Source organism: Triturus cristatus, chromosome 5_1, assembly GCF_964204655.1.
Source record: "Triturus cristatus chromosome 5_1, aTriCri1.1, whole genome shotgun sequence".
NCBI classification, from domain to species: Eukaryota; Metazoa; Chordata; class Amphibia; order Caudata; family Salamandridae; genus Triturus; species Triturus cristatus.
The window spans coordinates 509,947,628-509,970,276 of NC_140587.1; the positions used below are offsets into that span (position 1 = coordinate 509,947,628).

General features: G+C 42.9%; 1 protein-coding gene across 2 annotated transcripts in view; it reads left to right on the forward strand.

Annotated features, from left to right (window-relative positions):
- LOC146831135 (uncharacterized) overlaps positions 1-22,649 on the forward strand; it is a 351,402-nt gene that overhangs the window by 275,935 nt on the left and 52,818 nt on the right. For both annotated transcript variants that reach the window (XM_085604104.1, XM_085604105.1), the window contains exon 10: positions 21,187-21,354. In XM_085604104.1, the coding sequence (XP_085460230.1) occupies positions 21,187-21,354 (168 nt within the window). The remainder of the gene's footprint in view (positions 1-21,186; positions 21,355-22,649) is intronic.

Here is a 22,649-nt window from a genome sequence, read left to right on the forward strand (position 1 = left end):
GCAGACAATTGGAGCTTGAGAGTGTACTTGTGGATAGGAGTAGGAAGCGAAGAGGGTTTACGGGCGAAAGCAAGATATTCTGCAAAAGAAAACGGAGATAGGAGATTACGTTCAACCTTAACCCACAAAGGACAAGGAGAGGTGGGATCTTGCAGCCAGAGGGAAGCTTGACGTAACAAAAAGGCCTTCTGATATGCAGGAAAGTCAGGAAAGTTGACGCCCCCTTCGGAAGCAGGACGAATTAGTCTGGCAAGAGACATCCTGGATTTTTTTGAGTTCCATAAAAATGAGGATAATATTGAGTTAAACTTTTTAAAGAAACGCGATGGGATTGATACTGGAATGTTGGACAATGTATAAAGAATAATGGGGGAAATCATCATTTTAATAGTCTCCAGGCGACCCCACCAGGACAGGTACAAAGGATGCCACCTTGCAGTAAGGTCTGCAATCTTTTGTGCACACTTGGACATGCATAAAGAGACAGTATCTGGAATGGAAGAAGTGATATGTAACCCCAGATATTTAATATGGGAGGGACACCAAGTAAACTGGGAGACACTAAAATCTTGTTTGAAAGTGAATTTAGTCAAGGGTAGGATCTCGCATTTATCATGATTAAGCTTATATCCGGAAATGGAGGAATAAGTTCGGACTTCGTCTAGAAAAGCGGGGATGGATTCTGCAGGATTGGAAAGACAAAGTAAAATATCATCAGCATAAGCCGCAAGCTTAATTTGAGAATCTGCAATCTGGAATCCATGGATAGCGGGATTCTGACGTAGTTTGGACAGAAAAGGTTCTAAAGCAAGGTTAAAAAGAAAGAGGGAAAGGGGGCAGCCCTGACGGACACCCCTACCTAAATCAAAATAAGAAGAGATTTGACCATTTGCAAATACTGCAGCTCTAGGGTGTGAGTACAGCAGGGAGACTAAAGAAATAAATCTAGGTCCAAAGCCAAACCAAGTGAGGGTGTGGAAAAGATAGCGCCACTCGACCCGATCAAACGCCTTTTCAGCGTCAAGGGCAACAGCTGCAAGGGATTGTTGACAACGAGAAGATTTTGATAATATATTAAATAGGAGTCTGGTGTTGTCCGTAATATGTCGGCCTTTGACAAATCCGGACTGCTCTTCACCCAGAAGATCAGGGAGAAGGTGATCTAGTCGAATCGCCAATGCTTTAGCGAAAAGTTTGTAGTCAATATTGACTAAGGAAATAGGCCTGTAATGTTTGCAATACTTAACGTCTTTCCCAGGTTTGGGTATCAGACAAATATGAGCATCTGAAAACGTCCCTGATGAAGGGCCTTGGGCAGCAAAGGTGTGAAGAAGGGAATGTAATCGTGGAATCAACAACTTAGAAAAATGAAGGTAAAATTCAACGGTAAACCCGTCTGGACCAGGAGCCTTGTTGAGTTTGAGAAGTTGCAAAGCCATGAGCAATTCCTTTTGTGTAACGTCAGATTCTAAGGAAGAAAGGTCTAGGGGGAAATTGGCTGGTGTGTGGATGGTAGAGAAAAAGTGGGCAAGGGAACTGGGAGAGGGTTGAGTCCCAGGTGTGTACAAAGTCTCGTAAAAACGTGAAAACTCAGCAAGAATGTCAGCATCTACATGTTTCAAATTATCATCAGAGTCATAAATAGATTCAATATTTAACTTATTATGCTTTATCTTCAAATAGTTAGCTAAGAGCTTCCCCGCTTTGTTCCTACTCCCATAAAATTTAGCAGTCGACTTCAGCAAATACAGGGAGGCATCTTCTGTAGATTTCTCATTAAATTTCATTTTTGCTGCAACAAGGGCCGTCAAGCTATCAGCAGAGTGGGATGTGAAATATGCATGTTCCAATCTCTTAATATCTGAGAGGAGACTTTTGGTGAACCTTCGAGCAGTTTTACGTTTGTTTGCAACGTAACTAATAATAAAGTCACGTGCCGCTGCTTTAAAGGCATCCCAAATAGTGTGCTCCGGAAGGGCGGCGTTATCATTAATCAAAAAAAAATCGGCAAAAAAGGAGGTGAAGGCAGCTGTAAACTTGGAATCAGCAAGGAGGGAGTTATTAAAACGCCATCTTCTGGGACCCGCAATTTTAGGGAGTACATCAACACAGGTGAGAACAGGAGCATGATCTGAAAGCAATATCGGGCCAATCTCGGAGTGTAAAAGTGATTGGGCGAGATTATGGGAAACAAAAATGTAGTCTAATCGTGATTGGGAACGGTGACAGGGAGAATAAAAAGTGTATTCCCGTAATTTTGGATTACATAAGCGCCAAGAGTCTACTAACTTATGTTGCGAAATAGCATGACTAAACAGCTTATGAGGTTTGTTGGGAGTATAGGGGGTCTTGGATGTCCTATCAATAAAGGGATCTAGCGGTTGATTACAGTCTCCCGCCAGAATAAAATTGTGGTCCAAAAATTTAGTTAGGAGCAGAGAAAAATTGGCCCAAAAAGAAGGTTCGTCCGTGGTTGGGCCATAAACGTAAAGGAGAGAGATTGGAACACCCCTAAGTGATAGCTTGACGTAAACCCATCTACCAAAAGCGTCAGATTCTTGGGTAATAACCTGAAAGGGGAGAGACTTACGACAAAGGACTGCCACACCATTCCGTTTCCCGTCACCCTGTGAGTAAAAGAGTTCGCCCACCCATCCACGTTTGAGTTTAACAGATTCTGTATCAGTTAAATGCGTTTCTTGAAGGAATGCAATGTCAGCGTTCAATTTGGCAAGGTGTGACAAAATCCTTTGTCGCTTAATCGGAGAGTTAATACCCTTCACATTCCATGACAAAATTTTTAATGACATAAAGGTAATAGTCCCACAAAAAATGTGGAAAACATGAGTAGTGAATAAACAAAACATGAAAAGAAGAAAAGGCATAAAGAAAGAAGAGATAATAGCTTGGAAATGTTGAAGAAAAGGGGGAAAAGAGGGCAAATAAGAGCATACATGTTATCGAGAGAGGACAAGTGTAAGGGAGAAATACAAAAATTTAAGCAGAAAGCCAAAAGTACGAAAACAGTTGAGAAACAAATGGACGTAAGGAGACAAGGGATATATCTCTTACACAAACTAAAGGTTCTAATCAGAGGTAGGAAGACAAGATGGATACAAATGGACAAAAATAAGAACAAGGGAAGAGAGAATAGGAAGAGACAGGAGGGAAGAACAGTGGAAGGACGAGGAAAACAATTGAGGGATTGATGAATGAACATACCTACAGAGGAAGGGTGCGAGAAAGGGTGGGGGAGGGAAGGAACCACATGAGAGAGGCAGCACATCCACGAGCAACGAAGCAGGGACCGGGAGACACCATTGAACACGAAAAAATTCCTGTAAGACGAAAAAAGAAGAACAAAGAATTAAACCACATTAGGGGATTATGATGAGATCATGACTAACAAGTAAAACAGGGGACAGCATCATGCATAAATAATAAAACATCGGCAAGGTAGATATTTAAATAATCAAAAGAACTTAGGGTAACTGCAGCCCAACGAGGATTTTTAAACAAGAACAAGATAGAGAAAGCCTTCAAGTAGTCATGTAAGCACTAGTCAACCAGGAACAGAGGATGATGGTCCGGAGACATCCATGGTAGATGATTTGTGCGCATTGATGAAGCTTTGCAAACGCACCGGGTCTTCATAAGTGGTAGTCTTATTATTATAGGTAACTTTAAATAAACATGGGTGATAAAGGCCGTATCGTGCCCCCATCGCACACAAATCGTCTCTTAGGCTCAGAAAACCTTGCGACGATTGGCGGTGGTCTTAGCATAGTCCTGTGCAAAGAATAGGGATGAGCCAGACCAAGACAGATTCGGAGAGGATTTGGCCGCCGTCAAAACCATCAAGAGATCTAAATATTCCAAAAAGTAGATGATGACCCCTCTGGGTCTCTGTGAGGAAGAAGCAGAAGAAGGTGGTCGACCCAGCCTGTGAGCACGCTGAATATTGAGAGCCTGGTCCTGTGGCAAATGCAGGAGCTTGGGAAGAAACGTCTTGAAAAAAGCAATTGGGTCAGACCCTTCAAGTCCTTCAACTAGGCCATAAATACGAAGATTATTGCGTCTGTTTCTGTTTTCCAACTGCTCTACTTGTTGTTGGAGATCTGAGACTTGTGATTTCAGGTTCGAGACAACAGAGGATGTTTCCTGAAACGACTGAACAGATTTTTCGATTGATGTGACCCTCGTCTCCATTTGCGACCAATTGTCCGTGAGAACCTGGAGCTTACTGTTTGTCTCTTCCATGAAAGGACGCAAGGATCTTATTTCTTCTAACAATAATTCCATGGACACTGGACCTGAGTGCTTTGGAGGCAAGAGGGAGTCCGACTTAAGTCTCTTCGTGTTGGATTTAGAGTTATCCGGCGAGTGCCTGGAAGGATGCATTGGCGTAACAGAGCCAGACGGATTAAGGGAGTCTTCCAGTTGTGAAAGAGCAGAGAAAACCTTGGAGTTCTTCAGAATCTGAGGTTTGGGCGGGCGAGATGAATGCGCCATTGACTTGAGTCTGCCCATACGACAAAGCCGTGGAATGGTTGACTCGTTAAAGGTCACAGAAAGCTAGAACAAAGAAAGCTCAGGTGAAGACACAGCAGGAGTACAAGGGTGGTGAGTACGTCAGGCAGGGAAAGCAACCATCTCCATAATACTCAGACGCAATCAGTCGCCAGGGCTCACGAGGAAAAACAGAAGAACCAATTGTGATGGTACCAGGATGCTGTTAGTGTGGCATTATTTTGCAGAAAATCGGTATCACCGCCTTGCGTAATGTAAGGTATTCTCAAGCAAATTAGCGAGATATGAAGCGAGATGACTTCTCATGTACCTCACAGAAGCTTACAACAACTGATAACATTGATGACATATAAGTAGCCAGGCGTGCACTTCTGGTAAAGGCATGAGAAGATCTCAGTAGGGCGTTATGTCATGACTTGAAAAAGGGCACAGCAGTAAATATGTGAGAGAAGGGCTCTTCATGAAGGAATATTGTTAAAATACAGACTAGTGTTCAAAAAGAAGGCAGGCACTGCAAAAATCGGTGTAAGGATAACAAGTGGTCATGAAAGTGAATTATGGGCCACAAGGAATGCGTAATATCAAGCGCTCACTGCACTGGGCTGACGAAGCAATTACCTCACGATAGCCCGCATTAGTCTGCAGAGTTAAGATGGCCGCCGCCATGAAGAGATGTTCAAGCGGCAATTTCCGCGTCGCGAAAACATGAAAGGGCTTCAGTCGCCGTCGGGTGAGGTCAGGGCATAATCCGACGCCCTCTCGTCCGTTCGTCCACAGGAATGAAAAGCAGGAACCGGCTGGTGTCACGGTGCCGCTCCGGAGCCTTACTCGGGCGCCGCCATCGCTCGCGGGCGCCAAGCCACGCCCCCCCTGAGCGCCGCTTCTTGCACTATCATTCCTGGTGTACTAGTAGGATTGTAAATTGTCCATGATGTCAGCTGTCAAATTCAGCTTGGAGAGTGTTTGCTACTTTTTTAATCCTTAAATAAGTTCAGATGTATTAGAATGTATGATCAGTACTACTATGTATTATACAAACCAAAGTATATAAACCAATTTTGACTTGTAATTTATCGCCGTCTGTTTTAGAACTCCATGACCTCCTCAGATGAAATTGACATTTTGTCCTGAATTTTTGCCCTGAATTCTGGCCTTTTGTCTAACATATTTACTGTCACTGCCAAGAATTTGCCTCTTTAGCAGGTGGTCACACTAGTTAGACAAGCATTTGCCATGCAACTGGTCTCGCATTTATGCTAGTTTGAGCTATTGGCATTGCAAATGACAATGCCTTTTATTTATGTTTCAAAAACCAAAACATAAATAAAAGGCATTGTCATTTACAATGCCAATAGCTTAAACTCGTGTAAATGTGAGACCTATTGCATTGCAAATGCTTGTGTTATATATTTCATACACTCCGGATCAACTCCGATCAGTATATTTCACATCACTCTTGATCAGTTCCGAGTTCTGCACCCGAAAACAATGTTTTTTCCCCTTTTAAAATGTTGCAGACATACTTTTTTCGGAAGCGTGAGTGCAAAAACAGTATTATTTGCTTCGGGCATTTGCACTTTTCCTTCAGAAGATATAACAAATATGGCCTTTATGGCACTATACAGCTATGTCGGCTGCATGTGTTAACAAGTAGAATATAAGTGACAACAAAGAGAATTATGTGGTAATGCATTTTTTTATAATTTAAATATTAACCGTTTGCTTGATTCGGAAGAACGAACTACTGCAGTTCCTTCATTGGGTGAATAGTGACTTTTGTTGTAGGTTCAATGCTAGTTGACAAGGAGACAAATTATATCCTGAAAATGCGGTGTCTAAATATGGGTTAATCCCCACTTGAATCAGCCCTAGATTTGAGGCCTGGTGTGAGAATTTCCAAAATGGCTCATTATTAAACACAGCTTAATATGTTTTCTTTCCTCCAAATTCTACTACACATAAACAGAATTCACATAAAAGGCAAGTGTTGCCGCATGCTCTTAGATGGCTGTCGGGTAGATACACCAGGGGATTGCCCTCCGGAGCTCTTGAATCTGGCTAGACTAAGCATGGAATTATAATACACCGCTGCAGACTTTTTAGTGGCCTTCTCAAAAACTTGCCAAACATGAAACGCAAAGAGCCCAAGACATGGAAGAAACAGGAAGCACGACGGCTCCCAATTTCTGCTCTGCCCTATCTCTGTGGCTATAAAATGTGTGGTTATTTACAGTTCGTGAAACAGTCTCTTCTTATTCATTTTTCACCATCATGTTACCAGCTTGATGTACATGCTGAACCAATGCACGGACCAAGCATGACAGAGTAGCTTCCTTCCCGTCCTGTGGTAAATTTTTAAATTACCTGTACTATTTTTTATGCGGTAAAGTCTAGTAAGAATAACTCAGAAAAATAAGAGGCAGAATCCGTGGTATTTGAGGTTATAAAAGGGAATTTATTCCTTACAAAGGAATTATGGTTCGAACCAGGCAATCGAGTTCCGTCACCACGAAGGTTCAGGAAGGGATCAGCAATACATTATTGACAGGTTGTCATATTTATATTAAAATGCATTACAGTAAAGACAGATGCAGGAGGCGTAACAGCTGAGAAGAGAGATAAGAATACACATACGTAATAAAAAAGGCGTTACAATAGGCGTACATAAAGGCGTATACTAGAAACGTCATTATGATGATGACACAAGTGGGTGGATCCATAAGAGAATCCTGCAAAGTCAGCAAAAAATACATGGCAGAGATGCGCGCGCAGCCGCATGACGTGTGATTGACGTGTAACTAGAGGATGAAGGGAATTTGACATTTAGCCTTACATGAGGAGACAGAAGTCTGGGATGTCAGGACAACCTAGTCCCAAATCGTATCTAATATCTTGTGTTTAAGGAACTATATTATCTGGAAGGAAAGGTCCTTTCGGACAGAGTCTATTCTATACTGACTGCTAGTGCGTGTACAAGCGTCTAAGTGTCTACATGAGATGCGAGGGGGCATAGGCCTACCATGGTAACGAAAGTCATGAATTACTTGCACGGAGACAGTAAGGCCGGGCCCTTTGCTCTGCAGCTGGAAGGATGTTTACCTAAGCTACTAGACAGGAATGCATTTCTCGAGGAGCGGAGCAGATAACTTGAAGGCTGAATACAGTTTTGGCAGGCAACAGGCCGGGCTAGGCACCGTTAGCCGCGCAGGAAGTAAGACAAAGTTCATGGATACAGATATAGGTCCAGGCTGGAGCATTCAGAGGCAGAAGCAGGAAAAGCTCGATGGCAGAATTCAGGGCCTACCTTGCCAGAGCTGGAAAACGTGAAAAGTATACCATATAAAGACGGTGGCAAGGCATACTTAGGAACGGAATATCTGACCCATTCATGGCAGATCTGAAAGAGGACATATTAACGTTGGACACAATTGTATTTGCGTCTTCATAACTTTAAATGGAGGGAACATACATGTACTTGTGGCATGTACATGGAGCCGTTGGGGTCTAGATAGGGGACACAATTGATCATAAAAATTCATATTTCCTCATTTCCTCCTTGTCCCCTACGGACCCTTCATGAAATATCGATCTTCAGGAATACATCAATCTGTTCATGTAACATCATTTGCTCTTCTTTCTTCTTCCGGGATCTTGAATGAAAACTTGAACGTGGAATACACGATGTGGCACACAGGCCGCAAATAGCTGGTCCACATTGTAGACACAGGCAACAACTGAATATTATGAGAAGGCCAATACCTAGGAATGATAGGACTTTCCATCCCCAGGCTGACAACACGCTCCAGAACCAACCGGACCATGTCCAGGTGCCTGGATTCTGATGTATCTGGTTTGCAATCTTGTGAAGACGAGTTATGGCTTTATATACGGATGGCGCGTTTTCTGGAATGAAAACACAGCAACTTGATCCGATGACCCTACAGGCTCCGCCCCTATCGGCTAGGATGACGTCAAGGACAAGACGATTTTGGAGAACAACAATCCGCATCGCAGACTGCTCCTCTGTTAAGTTGCCTAGGGCGGAAGTAGTTTCATTCACTACTGCTTCAAGGGTTCTGGTTAATCTACGTATCAGTTTACTATTTGAGACCACACCTATGTAAGGAAAGAGACCTTTATTGAAGTCTGTATATTGTTCCCATGCTGTTTCAGTGTAGTCAACAATCGGGATATCTCTCTGGGGTCTATGGTGTACTAGATTGGTATTTCTATGATAATCAGGAGGGGCTAGGAAAACAGGTGGCAGAAGGAATGCAATGTAACAGGTACCATCCCAATCTAGAGGTAGGCGTATATATGCGGTATGACCACATATAAAGTAGGAATGACGGGAAGCTCTAAATGTAGACTTGCCTTTATCACTGAATTCGATCACAGTAGTACATTTACTATGACCCAGGTGTACTGAACCATTCTTTCTTACACAGAATTCACCTTTGACTGATAATACTGACATAGCAGGCAAGACTAGTACAGCTTCAGATTCAACATTCAGAATCATGAGGTTAAGTGTAAAATTACCTAATCCATATACTTCATTTTCTAGATCAGTTCCTGTTCTTTTGGGAAGTCCCTCCTTGTTAGGATAACAGGCTTTAAGTAAAACTAAGTTCAGGTTTCCCCATACCCAGTTGCTCTGGTAAACTACAGTGTTTGAATCTAAAGAGTTAATCAAACTAAACCATGCTCCACAGGAACCATTGTGTGTGAACGGGTACGGAAAGAGAGGCAGAACTCCTTTGTATTTCTGATAGGGAGGAAGTCGGCCACATATCCAACAATTTGTAGCATTGCTGGTCTGATGGGAATGATGTAACATACTAATGAATGTGTTGTTGCGCAGCGCAAATCTATAGGACAACTCATGTGGAGGTAGTTCACTAAAAGAATGTTCGGCAGTAACATTGTAAGCAGAATAAGCACGCTTGAAAATAGGGTAGTACATGTGCAACAGTATACTTGCAGCAATAATAAAAAGACTTAGAAAAAACATAATCAACAATGTCACTATACAGTGACTATGAAGTGATTTACAATATGCATGTTTCTTGAGCTGTTTCTGTCTATTTCTCTCTCTAATTCGGTCTAGAGGATACATGTCAGAGACTTATTCAACCGATTCACCTTGGAGAGGACTTAAACAATCGAATTGTCTGACTGGCTAGACCTTAGTTTCAGTTTGTATTCCTGTGATTCGGTCTTGTCAACCAGGGGGAGTTTTGAATCAGTCTCTGGAAGGGGGCAGGGCTGAGAGTTCAAATCAAATGGTAGTCCATGAAATTTCTTGATATGGCTCGAGTGTAACCAACCCTTGCGACCCTCGACCTTCACTGCTGTCCTCGTGGTTAGAAGTACCAGTTTTGGTGTTTGCCAGCGAGGCTCCAACGGGCTCCTCCTGTCGAAGTTTCTGATGAAAACTAGGTCTCCAGGAACCACTTCATGGGGTTTTACCTCGGTGTTGTCGGGAAAGGCTGCAGCTACCTGTGAACGGCAAGATTGTAGTGCAGACATCAAGGAAGCAAGGTAATCTGTCAGCATATTACAATCAACATCAGTGATTTTACGAGGTATAGGCGTACCCCACATATTTGGTGGCCTACCGAAGACCACCTCGTACGGGGATAGCCCTGTGCGAGAATGTGCTACCATTCTCATGTAAAATAGTGCAACTGGCAAGGCTACTATCCAGTCGACACCTTTCTCTCTACAGATTTTAGAAAGTCGAATTTTCAGGGTCTGATTATGACGTTCCACGAGACCTGCTGCCTCGGGATGTCGGACACAGTGGAATTTCCATTGATAGCCTAACAAGAGTGAAATGTGTTTCATTAGCTCGGATGAGAACGGCTGGCCATTATCTGAGTACACGATACGGGGCAAACCATACCGTGGGAAGAATTCACGAACTAACTGCTTGGCAGTAGTCGGGGCAGTGTAATCTGAGACGGGATATGCCTCTGTCCAACGGGAAAGAGCGCATACAACTACGAGGACATATTTGAATCCTCGACATCGTTCCATCTGGATATAATCCATCTGGAGGACTTCAAAAGGGTGATCGGGAGGTTGAAATCCACCCTGCTCTACAGGTACGCCTTTACCTGGATTGAACTGACAACAAATCATACAAGTTCGGACTTTCTGTTTGGCTGCAGCTCGTAAGTGTTTGTTGAACCAAATGTGTTGAATACTGTCTAACATAGCTTTTTCTCCTAGATGTGCTGGACTATGTATTGTATTAATGATAACTTGAACCATTGAGTCGGGGAGAAACCATATAGATTTTCCCTTCGTCATCCATCCCTGATCTGTTTGGATCCCTCCTAATTCAGTCCATTTCTTTATTTCCTCTGGTGTAGCATGTGTCTGTATGTCAATTATATCAAGGGCGGGATCCCTAACTGTCATGCAGTGTGTCGATGTCGGAACTATTGTCTTTGTCACGTCCGTTGCGTGATTCCTATTCTGTGCTGTTTGCTTAGCTGTTCGGTCTGCTAGGTCGTTACCCTGGGAAATAATATCGGTGACCTTTGTATGGGCTTTGCACTTCATGATAGATATTGAAGTAGGTAGATGTATTGCATCTAACAGAGCTTGAATGAGGGGACCGTGTTGAATGTTGGCACCGTGAGAAGTCAAATAACCTCTCTCTCGCCAAAGGACTCCGAAGTCGTGTACAACTCCGAATGCATAACGTGAATCTGTGTATATGTTAACTTTTCTATTCTTGGCTTGAATACAGGCTTGTGTCAGAGCAATAAGCTCTGCTGCTTGAGCTGATAATGTGTCAATATAATTTGTTTCAATGACTTCGGTGTCTGTCGTGACTGCATAGGCGGCCACTAACTCTCCTGTACTTGTTCTCATACATGAACCATCTACATAAAATGTTAGGTCTGGGTCTGGTAATGGGACATCTGTCAAGTCTTGTCTGGGTTTCGTCGTAATAGTAATGACTTCGATACAATCATGTGCCAGTGGGTCTGTTCCACTTAATGGCAAAAGTGTGGCAGGATTTAATGTACTACAACGTCTGATTTCTATGTGTGGCTGAAATAATGTTAGTTCGTAACCTGTCAGTCGTGCTATAGTCAAGTGTTGTGTTTGTGTCCGGTTCAAGAGAACCTCTACTGCGTGTGGTACTTGTACTGTCAATTGATGTCCTAATACTATGGAATCGCTTTGTCTGATCGCTAGAGCTGTCGCTGCAACTGATTTCAGGCACGCAGGAAGAGCTTGAGCTACGGGATCTAATGTGCTAGAAAAGTAAGCACATGGTTTGTGTGATCCTGCTTGTTCCTGAGTGAGTACTGACAAAGCAGTACCTTCACGTTCTGTAACAAAGAGTGTAAAAGGCTTACTGTAACATGGTGTCGCTAAAACAGGTGCTTGGCATAAAGCTTTCTTTAAGTCTTCAAAAGCTTGTGTATGTTCTGGAGTCCAAGGGAGGACAGTCGATGTCGCTGCCTCCTGGGTTGTCAACTGAATGAGTGGCTTTGCTAAAAATGCGTACTGGGGGATCCACTGCCTACAGTACGAAGTGAGGCCTATGAAGGCCCGTACCTCCTTTTGTGTCTTGGGTGGGGGCATGTTTACAATTAACTGGATGCGGTCAGGTGTGAGCTGTCTCCCCCCCTTGGACAGCAAGTGCCCAAGGTACACAACTTGCTGGGCACAGAATTGCAGCTTCGAAGGGGACACCTTGTGCCCCTTGTCGGCCAGAAAATGTAAAACCGTCAGTGATGCTTTTTCACATTCGGGTTCGCTTCGGGCGGTGATCAGCAGATCATCGACATACTGAAGCAGTGCAGTGTTTACTGGCATGTGGATACTGTCAAGTTGTCTTTTCAGTGCTTGGCTGTAGATGCTAGGACTTTCTGTAAATCCTTGAGGTGCGCGTGCGAATTTAAAACTTCGTCCATTTAAACTAAATCCGAACAAATATTGGCTTTCCGGATCGATTGGGACGCTGAAGAAGGCGTTCTTGAGGTCAATTACAGTAAAGAACGTTGCTTCTGAATCAATGGCTGTCAGTAATGAAGAGATATCTGGGACCACGGGATATTGTGGTACAATGCATTTATTTAATTCGCGCAGATCAATAACTAATCGATATACTGGGGGTGCTTTTGGATCAGTTCGTTTAAGAATCGGAATGATCGGAGAATTACATATATTGGAGTCGGTTTCCACAACCACTCCTTGTGCAATGAGCTCGTCAATGATTTGCAGTAAAGCCACTACAGCATCTGGAGGTAACTTGTATTGTCGCATTCGTGGTAATACCACTCCTGCTTTGAGTGTGACTCGATATGGTGTAATGTGCATACAACCTACATCAGTGGGGCCTTTTGCCCATAAATGTGCAGGTAGATTCTGTAACCGGTGATCCATGTCTCTTGACACGTAGTGACCTTTAAAGTCACACAAAAATAGTCGTACTCCGTCCGGAGAACAACATATTATAGCTCCTAGAGCTTTCAATGTTTTTATACCTAACAAGTTCTCTGGGCAAGATTTTGTAAGCAATAGATCTGTAGTCCGTGTCAATGGACCAACTGTAAATGCAAGCGGTTGCGATACTTCGTTAATAGTAGGCTTTCCTGAGAAACCAAGGGAAATATTTTGTGAGCCTGAGAGGGGTGCCCCTGGGACTTCGTCGTGACTTATAGTTGTTCTGCTTGCCCCTGTATCAAGTAAAAACTTTCTGTCTTTCCCTAATACTTGACTCTGTACATAAGGACCCTCTTGATCTACAGGAACCTCAATAAGGGGTAAGCCAACTTCCCTCTCTAGGCTATTTCATGTGTAGCGCTGATAATCTGGATAGTCATTTTGTGCATATTGGTACATCTGTTGTGTCGTGTTTTGTGTTGCGGCAATAGACTGTGGCTGTGGTACCACTACGGTCTGTTGTGGAACCGGCATAGGCTGTACATGTTGAGGTGCTTGTTGTTGGATCTGGTCCTGTCTAGGCGGACGTGGTCTCTCCTTGGTTTTACCCGTAGAGATATTATGTTTCAGAACTGCACAATCATTTATATAATGACCTGGCTGTTTACAATAGTTGCATGTCCCTTTAACGGGAACCGCTGAATTACTGGACTGTGTCGCACCCTTCTTATGACCGTCAGCTGGAACTGACTGAGCGACGAGCATTTTCATTTTCGTGTCTTTCATACGTCTTTGTTCGTGTTCTTGTTCTTCTCTAATTCTATTCTGGTGATACTGTAACATTTGTAACATTTGTGAAGGAGTGTTAGCTTGCCAAGTGCTCTCAACTTTCAACACTCTGTTTTTGACCTGTGGCAGGGAATTCTCGACTAGTTTTGTTACAAAAAGATGTGGATATGAATCACTACTTGCTTTCAGGCCGCTATTAATACCAAAACATTTTTCAAATCGGGAATAAAAATCACTAGTGTCTTCATCTGGTTTCTGTTTACAAGCTGAGATTGCTCCCCAGTCTTCCTTTTTCGTAGTTAATAAACGTGGCAATACTTGTACTAATAATCCTGGTAATGCTTTAGTTTTGTCCCCAAGCCCTACGCCTGCAGTTCGGGCATTTTCCTCGTTTTCTAATCTTGTCCAATCAATCTTTTGATCTCCCACTTCCCACTCTTTTTCTTTGAGCTTCTCATAAATACCGGCAGGCAATAATACTTTCAATATTTTCATAATGTCAGGATAGGTATAATCACCCATGAGTAACATGTCCTTTAGTTCACGGTGGAAACCTGCTGGATCTTTGTCATGGCTGGGCACTAATTTTTTCATTTCCAATAGTTCTATTTTAGTTATGGGCGTGTACACAAACACGCGTCTAAACGTATTATCATCATTTCTAACTGGGTGTACTTCGCGTAAGGGATTCTGTCTGTCCATGTAATACGTTTTTCTTTCCATGGGAGGAGCTGGATCATGTTCTGGACACAAAAAGGCACTATATCTATGTCGGTATTCTAGAATTACTTTAATTAGATCGGTACCTAGACCTCTCCATTTATTCAGGAGTAGTTCTATCAGTATATCAGGTAGGGGACCAGGATCGGAGTGTTGGCCTTTATATAATATAAGGAGATGTTGTATCATGTATATACTAGCTAAACGTTGCTCATCTGGGGCGAGATTCAGAAACGTGTGTGCTAGCGCATCATCACTGTATTTTTCAGAACTGTCAGCCCATTGTACTGCTGACCTGGCTAATTCTTGTTCATCCATAGAATCGAGCACATGGTACCCCCTTCGTTCTCGAAGTAATTTATCAGTAGCCTGGAATAAGTGTTCAGGGGTCCTTGGATTTGAGATAGCTGTGTGAAAAATTCTGTTACATTCTGGACGTATCTGACGTATTGTTTTATTAAAAGATCTTCCTTTTCCTACATAAGCTATCGTTTGTCTAGCTGGTAATTCTAATTGTCCTGTGTTCATTTCTGACTGTTCCTCCTCCTCTTCCTCTGATTCTGTTTTATCTGCTTCTTTTCTTCTTTCATGTATTCGTTCTACTTCTTTTCTGATCTTTCGGCACATGACTTCTATATACTTCTGTTTATCATGTTTTCCGTCTGCTATATTCTGACCCCATCTGGTAAGTACTTGCATTTCCTCCGGATCTACCTCAGGCCTATCTCTGTTTCTGATCAAGCAGTTTATGAAAAAGCGTAACAATAATTTTTGCATGTCTACTTTCTGGTATTCCATGGCCTTGCCAATACTTTCAGGACCTTGCCCTGTTTGGACAAAGCGGTATATTTTGTCTAGATGTTCAACCATTCCTGGTAATGTCATTAAATAGTTTGCGACTCGTCGTAAACGTACTGAAGATAGCAACATTCTGTCGTGTTTACCTGGCACTGGGTCATATCTACAATCTGTAAGAGGTTCATTTAATATATTGTCATTAGCTCTTTGGGGTGTACGTTGGTGTGCTAAATCCCTATAAGTCAATCTAGTTGCTGGCGGTGGCGTGGAAAAACCTCCTGTCGCACCTCTTGAGGTGCCAAGTCCAAAAGGATTTGTTGGGTGTAGGGTAGAGAGTGTGGGTGCAGGAAGGACTGTAGAAACAGATGGAATGTTTAGAAAGTGAGGAGGAGTTTGTTGCTGCGGAGGTGAGTGCAGCTGATCTTGGGGTTGAGCGTCGTTAACAGGTGGTGTGCGTGGCTGCGCACCATTAGCATATTCGGGGGCTGCATCATCTAAATAGGAAGAAAGGAAAATGTCCTTTGCGGTCTTGGGATGTACTTTAATCGGGAGTAATGGAGGTGGCAGATCTTTTGGTACCTCCATGGTGGCCTTAGGCAAACCCTCGGCCAGAAGAGGATACATACCATTCATAAGAGTATTTCGTTGTCTGTCTACTTGTTCTGTTTTTACTCGGATACCTTCATCAATTAATACGTTTTCTCGGGCTCTTTCTGAATCTTCCCTACTTTTCTCTTCCTTTCTGAGCGCTTTCTCTGTGCGCCTATGCGATTCTTTACGCCATAATTCAATGGCATCTTTCTGTGACTGTCTGGCTTTCTTTTTCCATAATACTTCTTCTATTCTCATGATGCAATCTGCATCCCATGTTCCAGCAGCGGGCCATCTCTGACTCTCTGCTAAATCCTTGGTGTAGTCCACCCATAGATCAAGATATAATACGGCATCTAGGCCATGTTTATGGTACATAAAGTACCCTGGAGTGTCCCTAGGTGGAATGGGAACAGCTTCCTCGAGTATCCCTTTTTTAGTTTTTATCTGTCTTAATTTTGAAAATAACGACATCTTGAACCTTGCTACTTAATTCTTACTTGGTTTTGAACACAATAATTACAACAAACACAATAATGAAGATCGAACAGTCACTCATACCACGACATTTAGAACATATCAAAACATTTTAGAACGTTCAATAATATTTAAAATAAAACTAGTTAACTGCATAATACCAGATATACTGTATGTACTGCTAAAACAGTACAGATACACTGCTAAAACAGTGCAGACCAGGTCTGTGTACCCAAACCCGTCTTGACCGGCACAAACTAATGTGCACGTCTAGATGCGTCCCCAGCAACGGTACTCACCGGGAAGCACGGAACGGAAGGCCTCGGAAGTCTGGACTGGACTAGACCAAACTGGACTGGACTCGACTCGTGACTTAGATACTTCGGAACTTCGGAATCTGGTGGGCCTCTGTATACCTCGGATCTTGCTCTCTCAGCTAGGCTCTGGTCGGGATTCTCCGCACTCCTCACCGCCTCGTCTGGGTGTTGATCGCAGCCTCAGTCGCCCCCGTTGGCCTGAGGGAGATACAGGAAATCCTGCGGGTACGCGTAATTGTCCGTCCGGCTGTGGCAGGAGACCGGGTCTGCAACGCACCTCCGGCGCGTGGGGTGTGAGAGGTGTCCCTATTCGGGCGCCAATTATGTGGTAAATTTTTAAATTACCTGTACTATTTTTTATGCGGTAAAGTCTAGTAAGAATAACTCAGAAAAATAAGAGGCAGAATCCGTGGTATTTGAGGTTATAAATGGGAATTTATTCCTTACAAAGGAATTATGGTTCGAACCAGGCAATCGAGTTCCGTCACCACGAAGGTTCAGGAAGGGATCAGCAATACATTATTGACAGGTTGTCATATTTATATTAAAATGCATTACAGTAAAGACAGATGCAGGAGGCGTAACAGCTGAGAAGAGAGATAAGAATACACATACGTAATAAAAAAGGCGTTACAATAGGCGTACATAAAGGCGTATACTAGAAACGTCATTATGATGATGACACAAGTGGGTGGATCCATAAGAGAATCCTGCAAAGTCAGCAAAAAATACATGGCAGAGATGCGCGCGCAGCCGCATGACGTGTGATTGACGTGTAACTAGAGGATGAAGGGAATTTGACATTTAGCCTTACATGAGGAGACAGAAGTCTGGGATGTCAGGACAACCTAGTCCCAAATCGTATCTAATATCTTGTGTTTAAGGAACTATATTATCTGGAAGGAAAGGTCCTTTCGGACAGAGTCTATTCTATACTGACTGCTAGTGCGTGTACAAGCGTCTAAGTGTCTACATGAGATGCGAGGGGGCATAGGCCTACCATGGTAACGAAAGTCATGAATTACTTGCACGGAGACAGTAAGGCCGGGCCCTTTGCTCTGCAGCTGGAAGGATGTTTACCAAAGCTACTAGACAGGAATGCATTTCTCGAGGAGCGGAGCAGATAACTTGAAGGCTGAATACAGTTTTGGCAGGCAACAGGCCGGGCTAGGCACCGTTAGCCGCGCAGGAAGTAAGACAAAGTTCATGGATACAGATATAGGTCCAGGCTGGAGCATTCAGAGGCAGAAGCAGGAAAAGCTCGATGGCAGAATTCAGGGCCTACCTTGCCAGAGCTGGAAAACGTGAAAAGTATACCATATAAAGACGGTGGCAAGGCATACTTAGGAACGGAATATCTGACCCATTCATGGCAGATCTGAAAGAGGACATATTAACGTTGGACACAATTGTATTTGCGTCTTCATAACTTGAAATGGAGGGAACATACATGTACTTGTGGCATGTACATGGAGCCGTTGGGGTCTAGATAGGGGACACAATTGATCATAAAAATTCATATTTCCTCAGTCCGCAAACAGCTTCGGAAAATAACTTTTAAATAATGTTGTCATTTTGCTGCTGGTATAGTTGGTCAATAATTATATTTCTATTTGTTTTTAAGTCGCTTTGCAGAATAAAAGCGGACTAACAGTTTAAGCTTACTAGGAAAACACAAGGTAGTTGCGATGGGCCGGTTTTAGGGGGTGTCCACCTATGCGTTTCAGAGGGTTTCAATTGCTTCAGGGGAAAATAAATAGTCAGTTCCCTTCTACTTCAACAAACATTAACATTAGAAAAGCACTACCCAACAACAATACTTTTAACAACTTCATAATACTACTCTTTATTAATAACCACACAACTGAACTCAACAATACGGCGAGACCGATTGGCATTGCCAATGCTTGTTTTTCTATAGCCTAAGCCATTTCACGTTAATAATAATTCTATAAAAGCATTTAATTAATAATCGCATTAACAGAAGGTTGTTTCGCCTCAACTCCGGCTGGCTTGGGCAGTGAGGAGAGTTTCTAATTGGTGTCTAAAGGGAGCTTCTCACAGCCAAAAAGGGAGTAAAGGCAATGCGCTATAATTACTTTCCATGCTTCAAAAAAATCTTTCAGTGCAGCCTTTAATAATTTCGTGCATAGCTCTGCAAGTTTAATGTTATAAATATTGTAAAAGATGTCGTGAAAAATTGGTGGTAGCAGTAGACTTGATCGATTCGTCGCTGACAACTTCATTTTCAAACATGTTCAGTTTATTTTAAATTTCCTCTGCATGGCATGTGCCATCAAAAACGTGCGCCTGTACAATATTTTGGATAAAAAACATCAATGTGCGAGTGTTTCATATTATAGAAAGCTCGGTAAGGAAGCGCATGCGGCTTAAGGAGGGAGACGGGAGGTGGGAACATCAAAGCGGCCGTGCGGCCACAAAAGTGAAAGTGATCGCGATCAAACGTCAGAGCGGCCGTGTGGCCGCTAAAGTGAGGCGCACATGAACTGTAGCTCTAGGCTGGCCATGGTAGCACTTTTTTGAGCCCTCACAAAAAGTCTCGCCAGACCAGCGCATGCGCTGGGTCAGGCGAGACCTAAAAAGCAATTACTTACAGTGAGTTAGTGTGCTATGTTAATAGTGGGAGGAGAGGAGAGAAGTGCTGTTCAACCACAAATGAGAGAGAATACTTTACAGTGAATACAGAGAATTACTGAGTGGACATAAAAATGGGGTATACAATGGAGTAAGAGGGGATAAAGTAATGTGCATACAGTGAGAAGGGGGAAGGACTGCACTGTTGGTGATTTGGGAAAAATTATTGTGCAGATGGCGAGTGAGGAAGCGTCTCTGTGCAGTTTCTGAGTGGTAAACAAGCACAGGAGACTGTGCATGTAATTCCACACCTAGCTCAGATGGTCCCATTGACTCAGGAAGAACTTTCACACTACCTTGCGGTATGGCATATGAAACTACCTGAGGTGCTCTGCTAAATTATTTGGTGGTAATTCGGTTCCTTATTGCACCCCACTAATCTCATAGATGAGATATTGTTTTAATTTTTTTTTAATATAATCCTTATTGGGGGGTTTCTGTTACTGGTTAGACTGCCAAGGCAATGCCAAACAATGTTATCGTTATTTGAGGACTCGAAGACTGTAAGTAAACACCAGCTGGACTACTTCAGGCCAGGGCCTACTGACCCCAGTTTATAACCAGCTCAGAAGCAGCAAACTTTATAACTTTAATTCAGATCAAAAAAAGAGGATTCTCAAATATATTTTCAGCAAGACCTCAGGAGACCTCCTAATGTCCATATCACAACCAGGACACAGGGCTTCCTGTCTATAAAGGACATAATATTCGTTGGTTTGTCACTTTAAAGTGAATCATTTTTAACAAACAAACCTACCGGAGAGCCATAATTCTATTTGAATCAAACAGGACTACCACGTTTTTGTTCTCTGCTTTCATAGGTTTTCAAAGTGCATGTGAGAGCAGTGTTCTGAAGGGCCAGGCTTTCCTCCATACTTAGATCAGGTCTGTTTCTAACACGTTCCACTGTTAAGAGCTGTTGGATATACAGTGACTCGCCAGACTTGGGCACCCAAATATATTTAATGAACAGCCTCGTGCCATGAAAGGAAACAGAAAACTTTAGACCGGAAGCCAAACAGTGCATCTCAGAGACATTGCTCATTAGGGGATGGGGTGAATGCTAAGGGACTTCATGATTAATATATACAGTAGGGAGAAGACACTGTCCCTGGTGCCCCCGCTGGGCGCACCCAGTGGGAAATGCACACAACCGAGGATATTGTCATCAGAAGTGCTCACCCCCAGACCATCTCCTTCCAACCCCCCTACCCCTCTGCCCCCATCACCCCCTAACCTCACCCTTCGGCCCCACATCAGCAGTCTCTTTAATATGATAACCCTTAATTCACCATCGTCAGGGCTTCATCCCAAAACCCCAACATAGATGTTCTGGTCCCACAGTATTACAGACTCTGACTGGATGGCACGAGGCAGTGGAGGAGATTGAGATAGGCAAAAAGATACAACACTGACTCCATGTCAATGAAACATGTTGGTGTTCTTACCTCCCCTCCTCTTGATAAAAATGTTCATCTTCCTTTTTTGGCAGTAGATTTCTATATAGGAAATTGTCATCCAAAGTGTTATGGTTGTCCTCCGCTGACACATCCATTTCCTTCTCTTTTTCTGCACCATTCATAAACTTACAAACGGCAGAAAATGTACCGTATTTCCTGATATATGCCCACTCACAATTTACAAGTGGAAAAAACGGCAAATCCGGGTTTAGGATTTCCGGCACAAGAGGTAAAAGTTTTGTTGTTGTTAACTGGGCCCCTGGGGTCCTTATGCCCTACAATGTAGGTAGTAGTAAACAGAAGTAAACGAGAGTTTTGGGGGTAAATAACTTTTAAAAATGTGAACAACTTTAGATCAGTTCTAGTATATTCTGTTTGAATATATTTAATTTATAAAGACGTCGTATTCATGAAATACACATTTTTGTCATTAGCTACTTCATACGCAGCAAGCAAGGAAGTCAGTGGAGATGAACGGACAATCACTCCAGAATCAGCTTCTGGATTTAGAAAAGAGGCTTTCAAGAGTTCGTGTGGAAAATTCCCAGCTGCGGACAGACAAGACACATTTAGTAGCCAACATTTCCCAGTTGCATAAGCAGGTATACGTTTTGCTTGTAATTTTCACGTTTATCAATGCACTATAATAACATTCTCTTTCTCCTATTTTCCACATGTACCTACTAAAAGCTGGATTTAGTGAAGGATACAGGATGTTGCTGTGGAATGTTTTCCTGTTCTTGCTTTCCACATACAGGACTAAACATTGTTGTAAATTTTACTGTTGATTTGGAACCCAAAAGAAACGTCTTTTTCAAAGCTTTGATTCAAAGTATTCTCTAAATTGTCATTTTCTTAAGCTCACAGATGCAATCTCAGATACTAAATTGCTTACATAACAGTCGAATCACCTTAAAGGGAAAAACATTAGGGCCTCATTTATGAGGTTTTGGCATAGGGCAGCGTTGCAAGGAATCTTGCTGCTCTACCTTACGTCAATACAAAAGGGCAGGACTGCGCCTTATCATGTTATATGGTGCATTCCTGTCCTTTTTCCCTGCGCCGGCGCCAACGCAGGCACCCTTGCACCATGGTGCAAGGATGCCTGCGTTGCAGGGATGATTGATTTTGTTCGGGGAGGGATACCTTCCTGCACAAAATCAATCAGTTCAGGCAATTTCCTCTTTCTACATGTGCTGCAGACTGCAGATCACATAGAAAAAGGAAACAAGCATCTGCAATGCAATAGGTCTCGTATTTAAGTGTGTTTGAGCTATTGGCATTGTAAATGAAAATGCTTTTTATTTATGTTTTGGTTTGTAAAACATAAATAAAAGGCATTGTAATTTATAACGCCAATAGCTTAAACGCTCGCAAATGCGAGACCTATTGCATTGCAGATGCTTGAAGGCATTTCTGAGTTGCCCCCTTTTGTCTCCCATGGACCCTGAAGAGCTCCCTGTTTGCTACGAGTTGAATAAACAAGCCGGTGGTCACAACTGCCCGCGAGAGACCCTCCTGCAGTAAGAGAAACGTATTAAAGAAAATAGTGCTAACAAATTAAGTAAAACATACCGTGTAACAAGTGAAGTAAAAGCGCCAGTCCTCATGGAAGGTTACAAATGAAGACAAGGTGGTACTAAGGAGGGACTAACAAGCCTAACAACGAATCAGAAGCCAGCATTTACGAAGGACAATGACAAAAACCTATGACAAATACGGGCGGAGAGTGGGCGGGCTTTCAAGTACATACTCCAATACAGCATAGCTTGCAGAACAGCGCATGCGCTGCCCAGGCTCGACCTAAAAACAAGGAGAAATGGAAACATTTCTCCTTGTTGCGCCTCCCTAACGCCACTCATGGCGTGGCGTTAGTTTCTGACGCATTCCCAGGTTT